The sequence below is a fragment of the Silene latifolia genome, chromosome 7 (genome assembly GCF_048544455.1).
Source record: "Silene latifolia isolate original U9 population chromosome 7, ASM4854445v1, whole genome shotgun sequence".
Taxonomy (NCBI): Eukaryota; Viridiplantae; Streptophyta; class Magnoliopsida; order Caryophyllales; family Caryophyllaceae; genus Silene; species Silene latifolia.
This window is the reverse complement of record NC_133532.1, coordinates 116,040,483-116,058,702: the sequence shown is the minus strand read 5'-3', so window position 1 is coordinate 116,058,702 and position 18,220 is coordinate 116,040,483. Positions and strand designations below refer to the sequence as shown.

The 18,220-nt window shown below is 33.2% G+C and overlaps 2 protein-coding genes across 2 annotated transcripts; both read right to left on the bottom strand.

Moving 5' to 3' along the window:
- Positions 1-1,492: 1,492 nt before the first annotated feature.
- Positions 1,493-2,536, bottom strand: LOC141590577 (uncharacterized). Its single transcript, XM_074411153.1, has 2 exons — positions 2,408-2,536; positions 1,493-2,314 (listed from the first exon to the last, which is right to left on the bottom strand). The coding sequence occupies exons 1-2, from the start codon at positions 2,534-2,536 to the stop codon at positions 1,493-1,495; spliced, it is 951 nt and encodes a 316-aa protein (XP_074267254.1).
- A 10,914-nt stretch (positions 2,537-13,450) lies between these two features.
- On the bottom strand, positions 13,451-17,335 carry LOC141590576 (uncharacterized). The gene has a single exon (XM_074411152.1). The coding sequence runs from the start codon at positions 17,333-17,335 to the stop codon at positions 13,451-13,453; it is 3,885 nt and encodes a 1,294-aa protein (XP_074267253.1).
- Positions 17,336-18,220: the final 885 nt, after the last annotated feature.

The window sequence follows — 18,220 nt, the reverse complement described above, 5'->3', positions numbered from 1 at the left end:
CCCATAATTTACCTGATATTACAGGTTTTCCAACAGGTCACTTGGTGGGATTTTTTTTTTCATGACTTTTTTTTCCAATTATCTATCAATCTTCATCTTCTTAAATCAATACTTTTCTCAAATTACAAAACTCAAATTTTATCAAAATCCAGAAAAATCCTAATCAGTTAACCTAATTAGATCTTCTCCATCCCTTCACTCCCTTACCTCCTTCCTCCATAACCAACCACCACAAACCATAAAGAAGAGGCTTAAATTCATCGCCACTGTATCGCCGACGGCGCTATCAACACCGACCTCTCAACACGCGAGCGCCGACAACTGGCGAATTCGATTTAAGGGAGATAAACGCCTCCAGCAACAAATCCTTCGAGAATTAACGTGTAAACTCGATAATCGGTGGATTCCCCACGGTTTTAGCGGGTGTGGCGGTTGTGAGAGTTAGGGTTGACGGTAACGAGAAGGAGCAGAAAATACAACAAATCAAGTAGCTTAGGAAGGCGCAGAACAACTTCCTAGTAAGCTTGGTAGTCCATTAGTGGAGTATTCTATGTACCAATTGTGTAATTATATGTTTCTTATGCAAACACGACGATCCCCAAATCAATTTTCCCTAATCTCTATTCATCCTTCGAATTGATGATCGTTATTGTTATTGGGTGGCGTATTGTATTGTTCTTGTGCGGTGCTGGTTATTGTTATTTGTGCACATTTGAGCATAACGAGGCTACGTCAATTAAGTGAAATGACGTAATGGGATGAACCGATGAAGGGATAAGGGAAGGAGCTAAGGAGCTAGTTAAAAAATGTTATATTGTTTTTAATGATTTTGTTTTTTAAAGTATGACCGGACAAACAAGTAGTCGGTTACCTAGTGTATTATGAGAAGGATGTGTGTATAGGTCAGATTAATATGAGTTAAAACATAGGTCAGAGTAATACGAGAAGAAGAGACATAGGTTGGATTATTCCCGTAAAATAACCCTATTTAAAATTCACAATTTTTTTAAAAAAATATTACTCATATAATTGAATTAATGTGCGGTTTTCATATTTTTCCTTTATATCACAACTATAAGCTTCATCGGAGGCTTTAAACGCGTGTAAATAATCATAAGTTGTTTCACTTAAAGTAGAAATTTTATTTTATTTTAATAAATAACTTATTTGACAAAAATTAGTTACGCGTGTAAAAATGTCAAATTTTCTCTATTCTAACTCTTAATATTACAAACTAACAAATGTAGATTTTAAAATTCTAATTTAAAGTATATTTAAATACTATTAGCTCTAATTGTTGTCATAAATACATGACAATCTAAAAAAATGTGCATTCGCACGGGATACACCCTAGTAGTATATACAATCGTGAATTGATTGAAGAAGTTGTTCTTATTTATAAAGATAAAGTTTCCAGGTAATTTTCTGAACAGTAAGGTTTTTTTTTTTTTTGACAACAATAAAGCGATTTATATATAAATGTATAAGAAAACTACAAGAGTATCATGTTATGAGAACTACACATTGCATAAGTAGTAGAAACATCAAGAGCAATCCTAACTTCGCTACTATTGCAAAATTGAAAACGGCACTTAGTAAACCTATAACTATATTCCTTAATTTTAACTATGGTATTGCAAATGTGAACCGAAATTTTGGCGTTAACACTAAGAGCTCGGACAAGTTGTTGAGAGGGAGTGAGAAAGATGGCTTCTGCAAAGTTGTGTGTTAAAGCCCATTGCAAAGCTAGAAGTAATGTTGTCGATTGTGCATGAACAAGGGAAGACGATCGAATTGTTGTCCCATGTAACTCCCTAGTGTCCTCTGAAAACAAAGCAATTCCTGAAATTCCATATTGCTTACCACGTATTGCTGCCACTTGTATGTAGTGGTCTTCATCATATGTAGACCGCCAATTTGATGGTGGTTGTGGTATCCTTTCAATACTAAATAATAAGAGTTGTCGATGTGTAAGCTCCTTACTACGATTTAGTATTTGGTGCGGAGTAACATTCCTCTTCTGGAACTCTATCTCATTTCTGGCTAACCAAATGGCCCATAAAGTAGAAAAGAAAATGGTTATGCTGTATCTAGAGTGATGACGTTCATTCTTCATAATGTAAAAGAGAAGCTCCGATATCCATTGTCGTAATGGTATGTGTGGATTCATAGACGCACGTAGTCCTAAATCACCACTTTTCCATATAACTTGAGCAACTTCACAATGCCTGAACAGGTGATCAACTGTTTCTGGATGTCGCTTACATAAGACACAATGGGGTGAGATCTGTAAACCTTTTTGCAGTAGTAGTTCCTTTGTTGGTAAAGCATTATGCATCAATCTCCATGCAAAAAGCTTGCAGCAAGGGTGTAGCTTTAGCTTTCATAATTGGCGCCAAAATCTAACAGGCACATTTGCATCGGTTTTAGCCTTTTCAGCAATAAGAATCTTGTAAGCTGAGCTAACTGAATATAGTCCGTCGCTGGTATATTTCCAGTAAATGAAATCGTCTATATTGACATTAGGTGGCTCCATGTTGATGATGCACTGGAGCGAAGTAGCATGAAAATATTTTCTGAGTGTTGTTATGTTCCAATTACCATCCTCCCTAACAATCGCATGTATTGGAGGTGGTGCTTAGGGGCAACTTGATTACGCAGTAGTATAATTTGAAAAAACACAAAATTACCAGGAGAACCCAATTTTTATTATTGTTTTAAGATATATTATATAAATCTTTGGTGTAGCATCATCAAATTAGAAGAATTGTTGAAGATTTCACTAATATTTTTTAATTTTTTTTAACCTGGTTAAGAAAATCAAGAATCGGTAAAGTTTAATCAATTTTACTACTAATGTTCGTCTTAATCTGAAAAGAAATCAAGTATGTTAGATGAGACAAAAAGAAAAAGCATATTTAGGCTCTATTTGGTAAAACTAACTGAAAAGGTAGTTGAAAACTGAAAAGTTAACTGAAACCTGAAAAGGTAACTGATAAGATAGCTGAAAATTAGGAACTGATAAGGTAGTTGATTATATAAAAAAATGTTTGGCAAACTAACTGAAAAGGTAACTGATTTTGATGAAATGACGTAAAAGGATATGATAATTATTTAATACGTAGTATTGATTTAAAGGGTAAAAATGAGAAATCAAATCGAATCAGGTACCTGAAATCTCAAATGCTACTTTAGGTAGCATTTCATTTTAGGTAGCTTATTTCGTTAAATAATTACTTGGCAAACGCGTACAAAAAAAATAAGGTACCTGAAATTTTGGTCAAATAAGCTACTTTGACCAATTCAAGTACCTGAAATGTCTTGCCAACCAGGGCCTTAAGCCCTTAACCTGTTTACACCTTGAGATGGATACTGTTGTCTTAAGAGATACTTCTTGTGAATTATTAACATATTCGTCTCTTTTATTTATTTACCCATTTTATTCTTTATCATAGTTATTTTATTAAATGTAAATAAATGATTAAAATGGGAAGTATATATTTGTATTTTCGGGGATGTAACAAATTACTCCCATAACTTATGGACTATGTGCAAATGAGTCCCCTAAGTTTCACTCGTAGCAAATTAAGCACAAATCAAGTGTTTTACCATTTTTTAACTAAAACCTATTGTTTACCATTATAAAAACTATTTTAGATATATTTATTAAAAATTACATATACTATTTACATATTCAACGAAAAATGTGAACCAAATTTAGTATAAACAAAAATTTGGTCATGTAACTTTTCATTGTTACTTAATTAACAATTCTCATATTGAACATTTTCCACCAAAATAAATAAATAAATAAAATATTTGAACATGCTTTTTAATAATCACGAATTTTAAGATTAAAATCTCAATAATTATGATTTTCAATAATAATAAAATATTTAGTTAGCAAGTTTTATTCTTAAAAATAAGATATGTGGTTAAATAGTTAATTGCACATAAAAAGAAATTTATGGGCCATTTTACTATATTTATAAATTAAAGGATTTAATTGGACACAGTATCAAACTTATGGAAGTGATTTATTATATTTCCCTTTGTATTTTTCTAGGTCAAGTTAGTTTGTGAGGAAGCTGCATTGGTTAATAGTGTGGTCTATGGTGGCTGGGTATGACTTTAATTTGAAGATTAAAATATAAGGAAATTACAAATCAATGTGCATGTATAGCTAAATCCAAAAGAAATTTGTCAGACGAAAGTTCCATGCACTTAGTTTAGATTTAGATATATAGGTCGTCTATATCTAAGAAACAGTTACTGTATTATGCAACTATACTAGATTCATTTACAAAACATTACTGCACAAATAACATTATACCTCCAATAGTATAATAATATCGTATAATTAACTTATAGCTAACTTGAGCTTGTGTATAATTTTTCAGAGCTTTCTTAAATTTTTAAGTGGGTGAGTTTAGAAGCTTTATAATATCGGTTTTTCTAATGCGTGCCCTAAGGGCACACATTAATACTTAGTTAGGCATAGGTTAAGCATTATCCATAATTAAGATTCTCTCATTTACCTTAATTATATTTTATTTTCCTCTCTCCTAAATATTTTTTCCTCCCACCAATATCTTTCCCTCCCACCGTAAAAAAAAAAATTCTACATAACTTATTCATCACTAAAATTTATACATATTTTTTAAATCATTTTTTCATCTATCCCAAATCAATGATGATCAATCTAAATCGATTCTGATGCAACGAACAAGACTCTGCAGGTACGTGGTTTTTCTTTAGGTATTTGTTTTCAATATAAATTGTTGTATCTTAAACACCAATAAAAATCAATTGATTGTGCATTTGTTCCGTAATAATTCGCCAAGCATGCTTTGGATGGTGTTATTTATTAATAAGCATGTAGATGGATCAACAGACTATTGCCATCCATGATTCATTATTGGATTAAAAATGCTAATTTGGTATATGACTTGTGTTTGTAGGTCAAGTGTACGGTATGTGAGGCTCGCACTCGTGTTTTAATTGTACAGCACTATGAAGATTGAAGAGTCATGTACTCAGTAGCATAATAATGTCACTTGAAATTGCCGCTAAGAAGAGGGAAAAAAGATGCCCAAGTACGAGAAGGCTTGAATCCCAATTTTTTTTGTATAAAGAACTAGAATAAATTTAGATGTTTTATCGTATTTGGTGTACATTTAATTTATTTTTTGTATTTTAGAAATTTATAATTACATTTGTTTTACTTTTTTATGTTCTAAGTTATAATTTTCATTGAGAAAATGATTGTAGTGGATTACAAAAAAAGTTGGGTATGAATTTGAGTAACAATACTCAAAAAAAAAGTCAAATTTCATAACTTATGAAAAATCATACGTGAGAATATTTAGGAGAAAGGGAGAGATATTGGTGGGAGGAAAAAAATATTTAGGAGAGAGAAAAAGAAAAGATAATTAAGGTAAATATGAGAATCTTAATTATGGATAATGCTTAACCTATGCCTAACTAAGTATTAATGTGTGCCCTAAGGGCACGCATTAGAAAAACCGTTCTTAATTTGTCATGACCAAGTCATGTTTACATTTTAATCGTACATCCAACACTTTAACTAGGAATAACATAATCCAAATTATTACATCGAAAACATAATCCTGTCGACACGAGATCACGGTACTATTAGCTTAGTATTCTACTTTATCCATTCCAATTATTTATTTATCTTTGATTAAATATCTCTTTTGAATAATATAACAGATATCAATAAATAATTGAGACGGAGAGTGTACTACGGTTAATGACGATTGTTGTGAGGAGATTTAACTTTGGTACTTGGACAAAGATACTTTGTATTATATGTATGATGGTCATTATCCTACATAATTATGGTGACATTAAGCGATTTCATAAAATGATATATACCAAATATATTGGCATGCTTGACACTACTAAATCTTTGATTGAAATATGATCTCGGATACCATTAAGTCAATTACTACCACGTATTGCATTGATTGGCTGATTGCGAATGCTTTACGGGTACGAATCCCAGCCATCGAGCAACAAATATTATTTGGTACGGAGTATTGGTTTGTGCCTTTGTGGCGAATTAGGGTTTGTTTGGATAAAAAGGATTCGAGTGACCGTAAGAAAGGAATATATAATAATCTTTTATCTTTTATTCCGTTTGTAAATATGAGAGAAAAAAATTGATAGATTCGTCTTATTGTTTTGCGAGTCTAATTATAACTTTTTGATTGATTTGAAATAAAAATTTATAATGTTATTATTCCTCTTCTTACCCTATTAAAAAAATGCTAAATTTCTGAAAATAAAATAAAAATAAAGTATCATTGACACTATTAAATAAATTTATATTTATCAGTTGGTATTGCTTCAGACAGATCATTCTGGAATGAAGTAATGAGACGAGTTTTTTATAACTATTTTACAATCAAATGTAACAACTATTGAAAAACAAGTTAGCATAAGTTGTAACATTGGCTGTACTAATGTGGTACATATGCTTGTTTGAAGTTTCAGACAAAAAGTGATCGTTTGAAACAAAAATTTGTCTAATATATGATTTTGCAACAAAAAGTATGATTTTGCATTTCTTTCTCTTGCGCAATGCCTAGGAAAACGGTTCGTTCTCATATAAACTAGTTTTAAACCCGTGCAAAATTGCACGGGTATGTATTTGAGCCAAAATTAATGCTTTTTTATGTATATTTGTTTTTGCATTTCTATTATGCCTATCATTGTCACCTACCAATTTCGGTGTGCGCGGCTGATAGTTCAGATGCCGAGTTTTATATTCCAAGTACATATGCCGTTATTATTGTTTTTTGAAAAAAAAAAAATTGTACCCTGTACTTTTAAAAAATTATGTTATGATTTTGTGGTACAATAATATTAACAAAAATACATGTAATTTATTTTTGTAATTCATTTCCGTTGTATGTTCGATCCCGTATATAACTGTAATTCCTTTCTAAAATTATTTAATTTTATTGTGTAATTTTGTTTTAAAAATTATGTAATTTAATCACATTTACTCGCATTTGTAATTAATTCTGCGTAAATGTTATGCATTTTCTTTACACGGAATGTATAAAATTTTATCATAATATTAATTCGAAGAAGTATTCCATAAGATGATTTTATATAATTTGTTGCGAGAGGGAATTTATCGCATGTTTGAAAAGACGGATATCTTAATAATTAAATACGTTGCACACTCATGGGTCCCACCATAACCTGAATTTTCCAAAAAAAAAAATGCATTTATGACGTGGCGCGCTGTACAATGAGTATTGTCTTCTGAATTTATATAGATAAGATTATACACCCTCCATCCCGGTCATTTGTTGTCCTTTTGTTTTGGCACAAAGACCAAGAAAATAGGAGATGGTCAATTACTAAATGACATGTGGACCAAATTGAGTGTGAATGAGCAAATTGTTCATCAAATGCATTCCTAAAATAGAAAGGACAACAAATGACTGAGACACCCTAAAATGGAAAAGGACAATAAATGACCGGGACGGAGGGAGTAGTACTTATAATTTCAAAATAAAAATAAAAAACATATGGATGTCTAATTGCTCTATTGGAAGTGATGTTAGAGAAATGAAAAATGAGAGGAAAAGAATATAATAATCACCCGATGAAGGGGTTATTTGATTAATTTTATTTTGAGATAAAAGTAGTTTACCTAATAATCTAATGCAAAATATATAATTTTCACACTAAATGTATTGCGCCATCCCCATCAAGGCATCAATTAACTACCTAATTTATTATAAAAAAGATATCAAACAATATTTAGGTCATGATAGGTGATTATTAACCAATAATGTCTTTAAAATTTGTCTTAACACCAATTTAACAAAGAATTCGAGAGAAAGCACCAAAAAAATCCTAAGAAATAAAGAGATCAACAACATCAAATGCATGGGAAACCAGAAATGGGATTATACATATGGGTCGTTCGGTTATTCATTAAATAACACAGAAATTACAATTCATGTAAATTGCAAAATGGGTAACTTGTTTGGTTACCCCAATTCACATGAAATAGAATAGAATTATCTAAGAACTCCAATTCCTCTATAAGGGAGGAAGTTACTTACCTAAGTCTTACTAGAGCCCTAGGTAAGTGGAAATACGTACATGAATTGCATTTCCTTCCTGCAATAACCAAACCACATTTTTTTTTTAATTTACATGAATTCTAAAATCATATGATCTATCACTTCCTAGACAATGCAACTTCATACATGCAACCAAAAGACTCCTGACTATTAAGTTCAATATAATAGCATTATACAATAATCATATCAAATCTAATTGAATTTATGTACTCCGTGTATTTTTTCTAAGTGTTTAAAATTTCTAAGTTATATTTTAATCTTTTGAAATCAAGATTCAAATTTAACTAAGTTTATATGCATTTGTTTTTTAATTACATTATAAATTTTTGAGTTTAATATCTACGTGAAATAATTTAGAAATTTTACCTTAAAACTTGTAAACTAAATCACTGATCACAAATTCTTATTTAAGACAGATGTTTCCGTCTTAAGTTAATTAGACGGGTCAAGTAGTAATAATACGACAAAAGCAGAATCCATGAAAAAAGCAAAAGATTTGTCTTATACTCCCTCCTATTCACCATTTTCTTCCTTATTTCCTTTTACGGAATATTCATGTTTTCTTCCGTATTTCCTTTTTTGGGTTGAATTGTGTGGTCCAACTTCAATAGCATGTGGGGTAGTGTGTTTTATGTGATTCAAATTCAATTCTTATTTCTTGTGCAAAAAAGAAAGGGGAAGAAAATGGTGTATAGGAAGGAGTAAGATTTAATAAAATAATACTATAATATTTGACTCGTTTCAATGTTAAGACGGATACTTTAAGAGACACTAACCGATCACTGGCGGTACCAGTCTAGGAATTGCAAATGCATGCCTAACCAAACCCACCAAAACCTTATTTAAGTATGAATCAAACTATCAAATTAAAGTAAGGATACTACACAAACTAATTAAGGTAGGACTGAACTATAGATGGACTTATTGCATAATCACATGCATATGCTTTAAATTTGTAAACAACTCCATAAACATGATCATATGCTGCCTCTTATGAATTTTGACGTAATAACTAGTGATGTTTATTGCCTCTACGTCATAAAGTTTTACGTCATTATTCGTTAATCGTTAGGTCTCAAATTTCAACGTCTAAATATGGAGACACGATTAAGAGTATTTCCCAAGTTTTCTTATTGTCACTACTATTTTCATGTATAATTTATTTGCCGGTATGTAGTCCAATTTGATTGGAAATGGGGTAAGACTAACATGGATTTTTTTTTTGGTACAATAGATTTTTAACTCTAAAAGAAAATTTAGCCAGCTATTACACGCAGAATAACTACTCCAAGAACATCTTCGTAGAGAATAGTGCGGAGCTCTGAGGGATGGATCGATCTTCCAAAATGACTAGATATGTGGATGAACTAACCCCTCGATTAGCGAGTCAATCATGAATTGGCCTGATTAATTTCTTTGTAGGCGTGCTCTATCTTAACCGTTCAATAACCCTGTCATTTGATGATAACTTTTGACCAACTATAAGTAGCATGTTTATAGTGTTTTACCTCCGTCCTAACCTAAGACGGTCATAAGATAGAGAGGGTGTGACCAAGTCTAATTGGACCGACTATCTTGACTCCATTACATGATTATATCCTTTATCGTTCAACTATCCAGGCCAACCCTAGTTTCTTTCTTCTTGTCTGTCGTAAATCGTGATCTTTTATCATTGCATTACTTATTTTAATTTTTGTTATTTAATTTCCTCGTTCAACCCCAATTTCAATTTATAACGTCTCAACTCTCACATAAGACCAAATCGATAGGCAACCGAGTCTTGACCGAACCTATTCCCCGTGGATATAAGACCTATCTACTGAAACAACTTTCAAATTAGTTGACCTTGAAGTTTAATTTTAATAGGGTGTGGCAAGTTAGCCACCTACATAAACTATTGCTATAACAAGTTTTCTTCCTTAACCAAGCTAGCACAATGCGTATTGTCCATACTCCTATATAATAGGAGTAAGTTTAGAAATAAGAAAGTGCCTAGATCTTTCTAAACTTTATGGTCACATGGCGTAATTATGAGAACCTCATGGTGTCATGGAGCTAATAAGTCCACAAGTGATCGAATGATATTCCTAAACTTATCCAACATATAAAGGACTTAGTCACAAAAGTGTGAGAGTTTTAAGTGAAGGGGTAACAATTAACGAGAGCTTAAATATACACATTTACAATATGTTTATTCAAACACAAATTCTTGTTTCAGACAGTTATTTTGGTCTGAAATAATAAGATGGGATTTTGTGACCATTTTATGGTCAAATGTCAGTGTTACAGCTTATGGTAACTTGTTTTTTCAGGAGTGGTCACATTTGGTTATCAACTGGTAACAAAATCTCGTCTTATTGTTTCAGACCAAAATGGTCTATCTGAAGGAAGACCAACTAATATTGAAAAACTCGTCATAAAACGATCGAATTTTTTTTAAAGTGTGTTTCTAATTTTCCTGAATTCTAACATATATCTTCGATTTTTAAGTAATATTTGATATACCTCTAAATTCCAAAATTAGCACCTTTTTCCAAGATACAAACGAAATGTGGGGAATTTTATTTCATATCAAACTCCGCTAAGTCTAGAATAACTTGCGGAAAGTTGTCAATACCCCTAAACTCCAAGATTAGCACTTAAAATACCCTAATTATCCAAATTTGAGTTTATAATGTTTACATATTCTTACAACAAATTGTACATTGATGAGAAAATAAGGATTATATTGATGACTTTACGAACTTTGGATGAGTAATCAACTAAAATCACCTAAATATATTATTTAAAATCATAATTTTAGCATTTAGGGTACTCGTAAAACAATTTATTGAGTTCGGGGTATTTTGTGTGATTTTGAAAAACCGAGAGAGTTTATCGTAGAATCCTAGAAAACAAAGGGGTACATCGTAGAAAAACATTACCCTAGATCAAAAACAGTATGCAAAGTCGCTTTGCATAACATATTTGATAAAAAAATATACTATAGAACAAGACGGTGTGACAAAGTAAGACGGTCCACTTTTATAAAATAACTATTATTGCTAATAAATGAGAACCATCTACGTAGAGCTTTTGCAAGGCACAATGTTACAGTAAAACCGTCTCACACAATATTTACCGTTTTTGATAATTGAACTCAAAAAAGGATAGGATTACGTAGAGCATTTGCAAGACTTAAGTATGTCACTCCACGCTACACATAGAGTGAGTACAAGTGGTGACCGTAAATTAGGTGATTAAACACGTGTATTAAGAATTAGGATATTAGGCAAGCTAAGTAAAGCAAGTAATCTAAATTCTTCAATTTTTCTCTAGTTTTAAGCCACAAGTATTCTTCCACCATTAGTTTCCTTTATTAGACTTTGGAGTATTTGTTTAGGTACAACATCTTATCATCAATTCCTTTCTTTATGTCGACAAATCCCAAATTCTTTAAAGTTGTTAATCTCCACTTCTCTAATTGTTAGGAAGCTATACTACTTCACTACTATAGTTATTTCACTATGTACCGAAAATAACTTATTTTAGTTCGTGATTAAGATATAGATATTATGGACAGTAAGTTTTAAGGTTCATTCAAATCCCTCTCGCCCTAAGTTGTAAGAGCAAGTCTTTCTTGTGACGGGCATACACGTCACAAGTTTACGACGGGACAGGTAATACCTATGTGGGTAGATAAGACAAAACAGAATGTTACTCCCTAGATATTCTGCTTTTGTCTTATCCATCTCACATGGATAATACTTGACCCATCGCAAGCTTGTGACGGATATATCCGTCACAAATGAGAATTTGTGAAGTTGTTATGACCTATGGCTCGATTATTCGCGAGAAAAATAGTATACTCCCATGTAGCTATATGTATATTGTGGACTACTAGCAATTAAGATAAATCTTGCTGAAATTGTTGTATATTTAGGCTCTGTTTTTTAAACTAGCTGAAAAGGTAGATAAAACCTAAAAAAGTAGCTAAAATTTAAAAAGGTAACTCATAAGGTAGTTAAAAATTAGAAACTGATAAGGTAACTGATTATATAAAAAAAAATGTTTGGCAAACTAACTGAAAATGTAACTGATTTTGATGAAATGACATAAAAGAATATGATAATTATTTAATAGTATAGATATAAGGGACAAAAAAAAGTAAAATAAAAGCAAATTAGGTACCTGAAATCTCAAATGTTACTCTAGGTAACATTTCATTTTAAGTAGTTTATTTGGTTAAATAAGCTAGCTACTTGCTAAACGCTTACGAAAAAATAAGGTACCTGAAATTCTGGTCAAATAAGCTATTTTGACCAAATCAGGTACCTGAAATGTCTTGCCAAACAGAGTCTTAATGTTTTTTTTGGATTTAATTTCATTTCTTATAAATTTAATTCAGTTTAGATCGACTTTGTACAATTTACTTCAGTTAAGTTAAGTTCAACTCAATTTTGTATTGCACACCCTTACGTGTTGCTTATTATTGGTTAGAAATATTAGACAAGTAATATAACCAATATGTCTTCCTTAAAAGGAATATGTTCGTTTTAATAATAAAATGGGTCGTATAAAACTTCATTTGTATAGATTGGATAAATGTTTTGTTAATCTCAATGCATTTTGTTTTTGTTTTATACATAACACTTGCTCTATCTCAAGGTTCAGACGAATATGACATGTCTTAAATGATTACTTGTATATAACATAAATATCGGTGGTTGACTTAATAGATGTGGAGTAAAAAGTAATATTAAGCAGAAACTAACACTAATTTTTCAACTGAAAAAAACTGAGTTAAACTAAACTGAATTTAATGAAATTGAACTAAACTGAATAAATAAATAATTTATGAAGAAATAAGCTAAATTAAATTGAACTGAAATGAATAAAGTTAAACTAAACTGAGATGAGCTGAAATTATGCTAGAAAGAACAAAGCCTAAATACACTATACTACAAGACTGACAGATTTGTTGCCAGCTTTTGTAGCATTATAATCACTTAACTTATAAAGATAATACTCCAATCATTTTATCATAATCCCTTGGAATCTTGGATTGTCAGAAGCTACAATCCATACTTACATGCTCTTAATTATTGAGTTTATGTGATTTACAATTATACATCACGTGTCCCTAGTGAAAGAATCGTATCATGAGGAGTGGTGGTGGATAATTGGGCAACTATGACTACTCTCTCCCTTCTCCAATCTCCATCCCAACCAATAATTATCTAAAGAGTACCATTACTTTTTTTTTTTTTTTTTTTTTTTTTTTTTTTTTGACAACAATAAACACCTTATATTAAACATAAAGAAAGATACATCGAAAGTTAGCCTGTTGCAAGGCTTACAGACCATAAAGGATGGAGTACAAACAACGTACGAATCTGAAGAAGAGAGTTCCGTACATCTATTGGTACTGGCAATGTGGTTGCCAGAACAGAAGATAATTTTCGACATGTAACATGGAAAGTAACCTGACTATAGTTAGCCTGATGGGCAGACTTCATAGCCTTAAGAAGCCCTCTAGCAGAAGCAATAAATGATGAGCGCGCAGGAATAGTGAAATAGGTAGGAGATCCCAAGACTGAGTCCAAGCACAGACAAGTGTAAACTGTAGAAGCTCGTACCCGATGAGTAGACACATACATAGAGATTCCAACCGGAGGAAATGGAGGTGAGCCTGTAATAGAAAGAGGAAAAGAGCAAACAGCAGTAGCCATAAAAGCAGTCCTGGCCATTTGAAGCTGAGTATTAGAACATACCAGGTCATCAGTGAGACGATAAACAAGTCCAGGATCCATAGGAAAACTTTGGAAGACAATCAAGTTACGGGATGCCCAAATTGCACGGAGCAAGCAGCAGAAGTAAATCAATGTAGCATCTTTGGTCGAACCATAAGACTGTCGTGAAAAATATGATAATAAATCCGTAAGCCAAGAGGTAAAGGGGGTACTGGGGTTCGCCATTGAATTAATACCAAGCGTAGAGGATTTCCATAAGTGTTGTGTGATCAAACATGATCTGAATAAATGATCCATAGACTCTGATGAAGCATGACAGAAGGGACAGGCGGGTACAATATTCATGCCGCGTGATATCAAATTGACGTTGGTTGGTAAAATATTATGCAGCATTCGCCAAAGCAGAAGTGACATTTTGCAAGACAGCGTCTTCCTCCACACTATATGCCAAGGAAAACATTCCGCCATAGGTCGAGCAGAAGAAGCAGCCGAAGATTGTGACCAAAGGAAGAAGTATCCGGACTTAGCTGTGTAAACTCCGTCTTCAGTAAATTTCCAATAAATGAAGTCATCAATATCAGGTGTTGGAGGTTCCATAGCAATAATTGATTTTGCAGTGTTGGGAGAAAAATAACGGAAGAGCATATTCGGATTCCATTCGCCAGAATCATAAGTGAAGGATGATAACTGTGGTGGTGGGTCTGGAGCAGGTGAAACAGGTGTGGGTATATCTCCATTTACCCAACGACTTGCCCAAATATTAACTAATTTACCACTTCCAAGCTTCCAACAGATTGCATCTCGAGATACATTCACAGCACGACATACCCCTGACCAAGAGTAAGATGCATTTGAAATCACAGACCTGGAATTTGGAATAGGCAAATCCTTCTGATATTTTGAAGACCAAAGCTTTGCGAGTAAGGTAGTGGGTTGCGAAGTAATGCGCCAAAAGTTTTTGAGGAGCAAAGATTGACCTAACAGGAAAGTATTTTTAATTCCAAGACCACCATATTCCTTGGGAGCATGTAAAATATCACGCTTAAGCCAGTGGATTGTATTTTTCCTCCAATCACTTCGCCACCAGAACGCCGCAATCAGAGCATCAATTTTGCGGCAGACACCAAGTGGGATAGGGACACAGGATAAAATATGATTTAGCGAAGCTAGCAGGATAGCAGAGATAATAATAAGCTTACTTGGTTGGCTTAGATGAAGTGCAGTCCATGACGCAATACGAGTAGTAATCTTATCAATTAACGGAAAGAACACTTCAGACCTTTTCCGAGGAATATCAATAGGAACACCCAAATAGTCACCAAAGGACGAAACCGTGGGCATCTTCAGGATAGACGTCAAATGTGTCCGGAAGTCCTCCGGTGTGTTCGGACTAAATTTAATGTAGGACTTATCCAGATTAATCATTTGACCGGACACAAGCTCGAAATCCTTGAGTAAATCCCTCAGAGCCTCAAAAGAATTGTGTGTGGCTTTACAACATAATAGCGCATCATCCGCATAAAACAAATGCGATAGTGTAGGCGCATATCTCGAAATTTTGATCCCAGTAAGGGTTTTCATCCTTTCAGCCCTTGCAAGTTGACGAGAAAGAACTTCCATGCAAATAATAAACAAGTAAGGGGAGATAGGGTCCCCCTGACGAAGGCCAGATGATGGGTGCATTGCAGCAGAAGGGGCGCCATTCACTAGAATCCGATAGGAAACCGTTGAAATGCATTCCCAGACAATATTACGCCAGTGAGTTGGAAAACCCATATGTCGCATTAGTGCCATAAGGAAATGCCAAGAAACGCGATCAAAAGCCTTACTCATATCCAATTTCAGCACAGCATAGCAGTTAGTTCCTCCCTTTGTCTTGTTGATGTAATGCAAAACTTCATGTGCCACAAGACAACCATCAGACATTAATCGACCCGGAATAAAAGCTTGTTGAGAATCCGAGATAATCGAAGGAATCACCAATTTTAGCCTATTTGCAAGGCACTTAGAAGCAATACGGTAAATAACGTTGCATAGGCTAATAGGACGGTAATGAGTAACCAACTCAGGATGGTCAATTTTTGGAATAAGTACAATGTGCGTGCAATTCCACTCTTTCAGCATAACTCCAGAATTAAGAAATTGTACCACTGCGGCGGACACAAGACTACCAATCTGAGGCCAAAAATATTGGTAAAACCGGGGTGTAATTCCATCTGGGCCAGGCGATTTTGAACCATCCATGTTCCGCAGGGCACGTAGGACATCATTATCACAGAAAGGCGCCGATAAAACAGAGCAGTCAGCAGATGAAAGAGAAGGCAAATCCAAATTTGACAAGAACGATTCTGTAGATTCAAATGACGACGCAGCAGGAGAAGATGTTGAGGCACACAAAAGAGTACGGAAATAAGTAAGAATTTCACTTTCAACTTCAGCGGGGTCATGGAGCCAGACTCCAGCTGGTGTTCGAATGGCAACAAGGCGCTGTTTAGCCATGCGTTGTCTAACTCTATTAAACAGAAATCGAGTTGGTAAACCATCCAAAACTTCCTTACGTAGCTTAACACGTTGAAGCCAATATCCATGTTGCTTGGAAATAGTTTGAAGTTGGTTAGAACGAAGCACTTGGTAATTAGAAGCCGTAGCCAAATCAGAAATATCCGTTGCTGAAATTTCAAGATCCTTCTCAATGGACGACCAATTAATACCATAACAAATGCGGTGCTGAATAACCCAATTTAGGATAGCAAAGCGCACAGAAGCCAACTTTCGTGAGAGCACATAGGGTAATGATCCAAGCACAGGTGTTTGAAACGCTAAACTCACAAGATTGACAACTTCAGGCAAATGTAAACACCAGTTATCTATACGGTACGGTCGTTTAGTAGCATTATGAGAGGGAAAAAAATGTAAGATAATCGGGGAATGATCCGAAATAAGAATAGGTAAATTTAACAGAGAGGTATGAGGAAACATATCAAACCAATCTTGTGATGCGTAAGCTCGATCAAGTCGTTCCATAATACAGTCATTTCCATATTGTCCATTCATCCATGTGAACCGAGGACCAAAAAACGGAATATCAACCAAACTGTTTTGTAGTTTCCAAGACGTGAAATCAACCTGACCCCGAATAGAGCACGAACCACCAAATTTATCCGAGTGCAATTCAACCTGATTAAAGTCTCCGATTACAAGAAAAGGAGAACAACCCAAAATCACATTAGAAATTGTATCCCATAAAACAGATCGATACTGAAACTTGGATTCCCCATATATAAACATAATGTACATATCATTATACACACCCTGCGGTATCCTAAAACCCAATTTACAAAAGATAAAACGTGGGTTACTACATAGGATGTTAATATCAACCGCACTATCCCAATACAAAAGAAGACCACCACTACGTCCAATAGAATCAACACCAAAGAAATTTGGAAACCCAAGGTGAGCAGTCTTCATAGTCGCAACTTCTACATTAGTATGAGTTTCTTGCAAAAACAAAATCAACGGATGATATTTAAGGACGCATCTATGAAGGGAGTACCATTACTTTTGGTTCTGAGGAAGTGATAATGTCATTACATTTTTTTTTTAATATTATAACTAGTTTTAAAACCCGTGAAAAATTACGGGTTCTATACAAATTTCTTTTTTTTATTAATACTACTTGTATAAAATATATTTTGATTTGAAAACATTGCAGACGATAAAATAGGATGTAAATTATGAGATTGAACAGAATAACACGGTAATATAAACAATAATAATAATAATAATAATAATATGAGATTAGTAGAGAATAGAGGCATTGTATTTGTCGTTAAAATGTGGGTCTTTGTAAAAGATACAAAAAAAATCTAATCATGAGTAACACTTCTTCTTCTCTATTAACAACCTAGTAAATTAATGGGATTTAGGCATTAAATAGAGAGTTTTTTTGAATGTATATGTTGAACGGATGACGTTGCTCATTGCTCTGATGATTCATGATTTATGCTAACTCGTAAATTCAGTAATGATTTGCATTCTCAATTCATCATACTCAAATTAAATAGTCTATTTACATGTATATAGACATAAGTTTTTTATATAGAAATCAATGATTAATACTTATACATGGGTTATGTATTATGTAACTTCAAGATATTGGTGCTCCGGAGATTGAGGAGTTTCTTAACCCCCAATTTACCAAAGGCGGTCAAGTTTTTGTCCTTCAATAGCTAAAAGAAAAATAGTCTAACAAAGTGAACGAAGTAAGACTAATATAGTAATTGAATACATTGAATACGTATCTCTCCATTTCAAATTTAATTATCATTTGATATTTTTTTTTTCTCTTGTAAG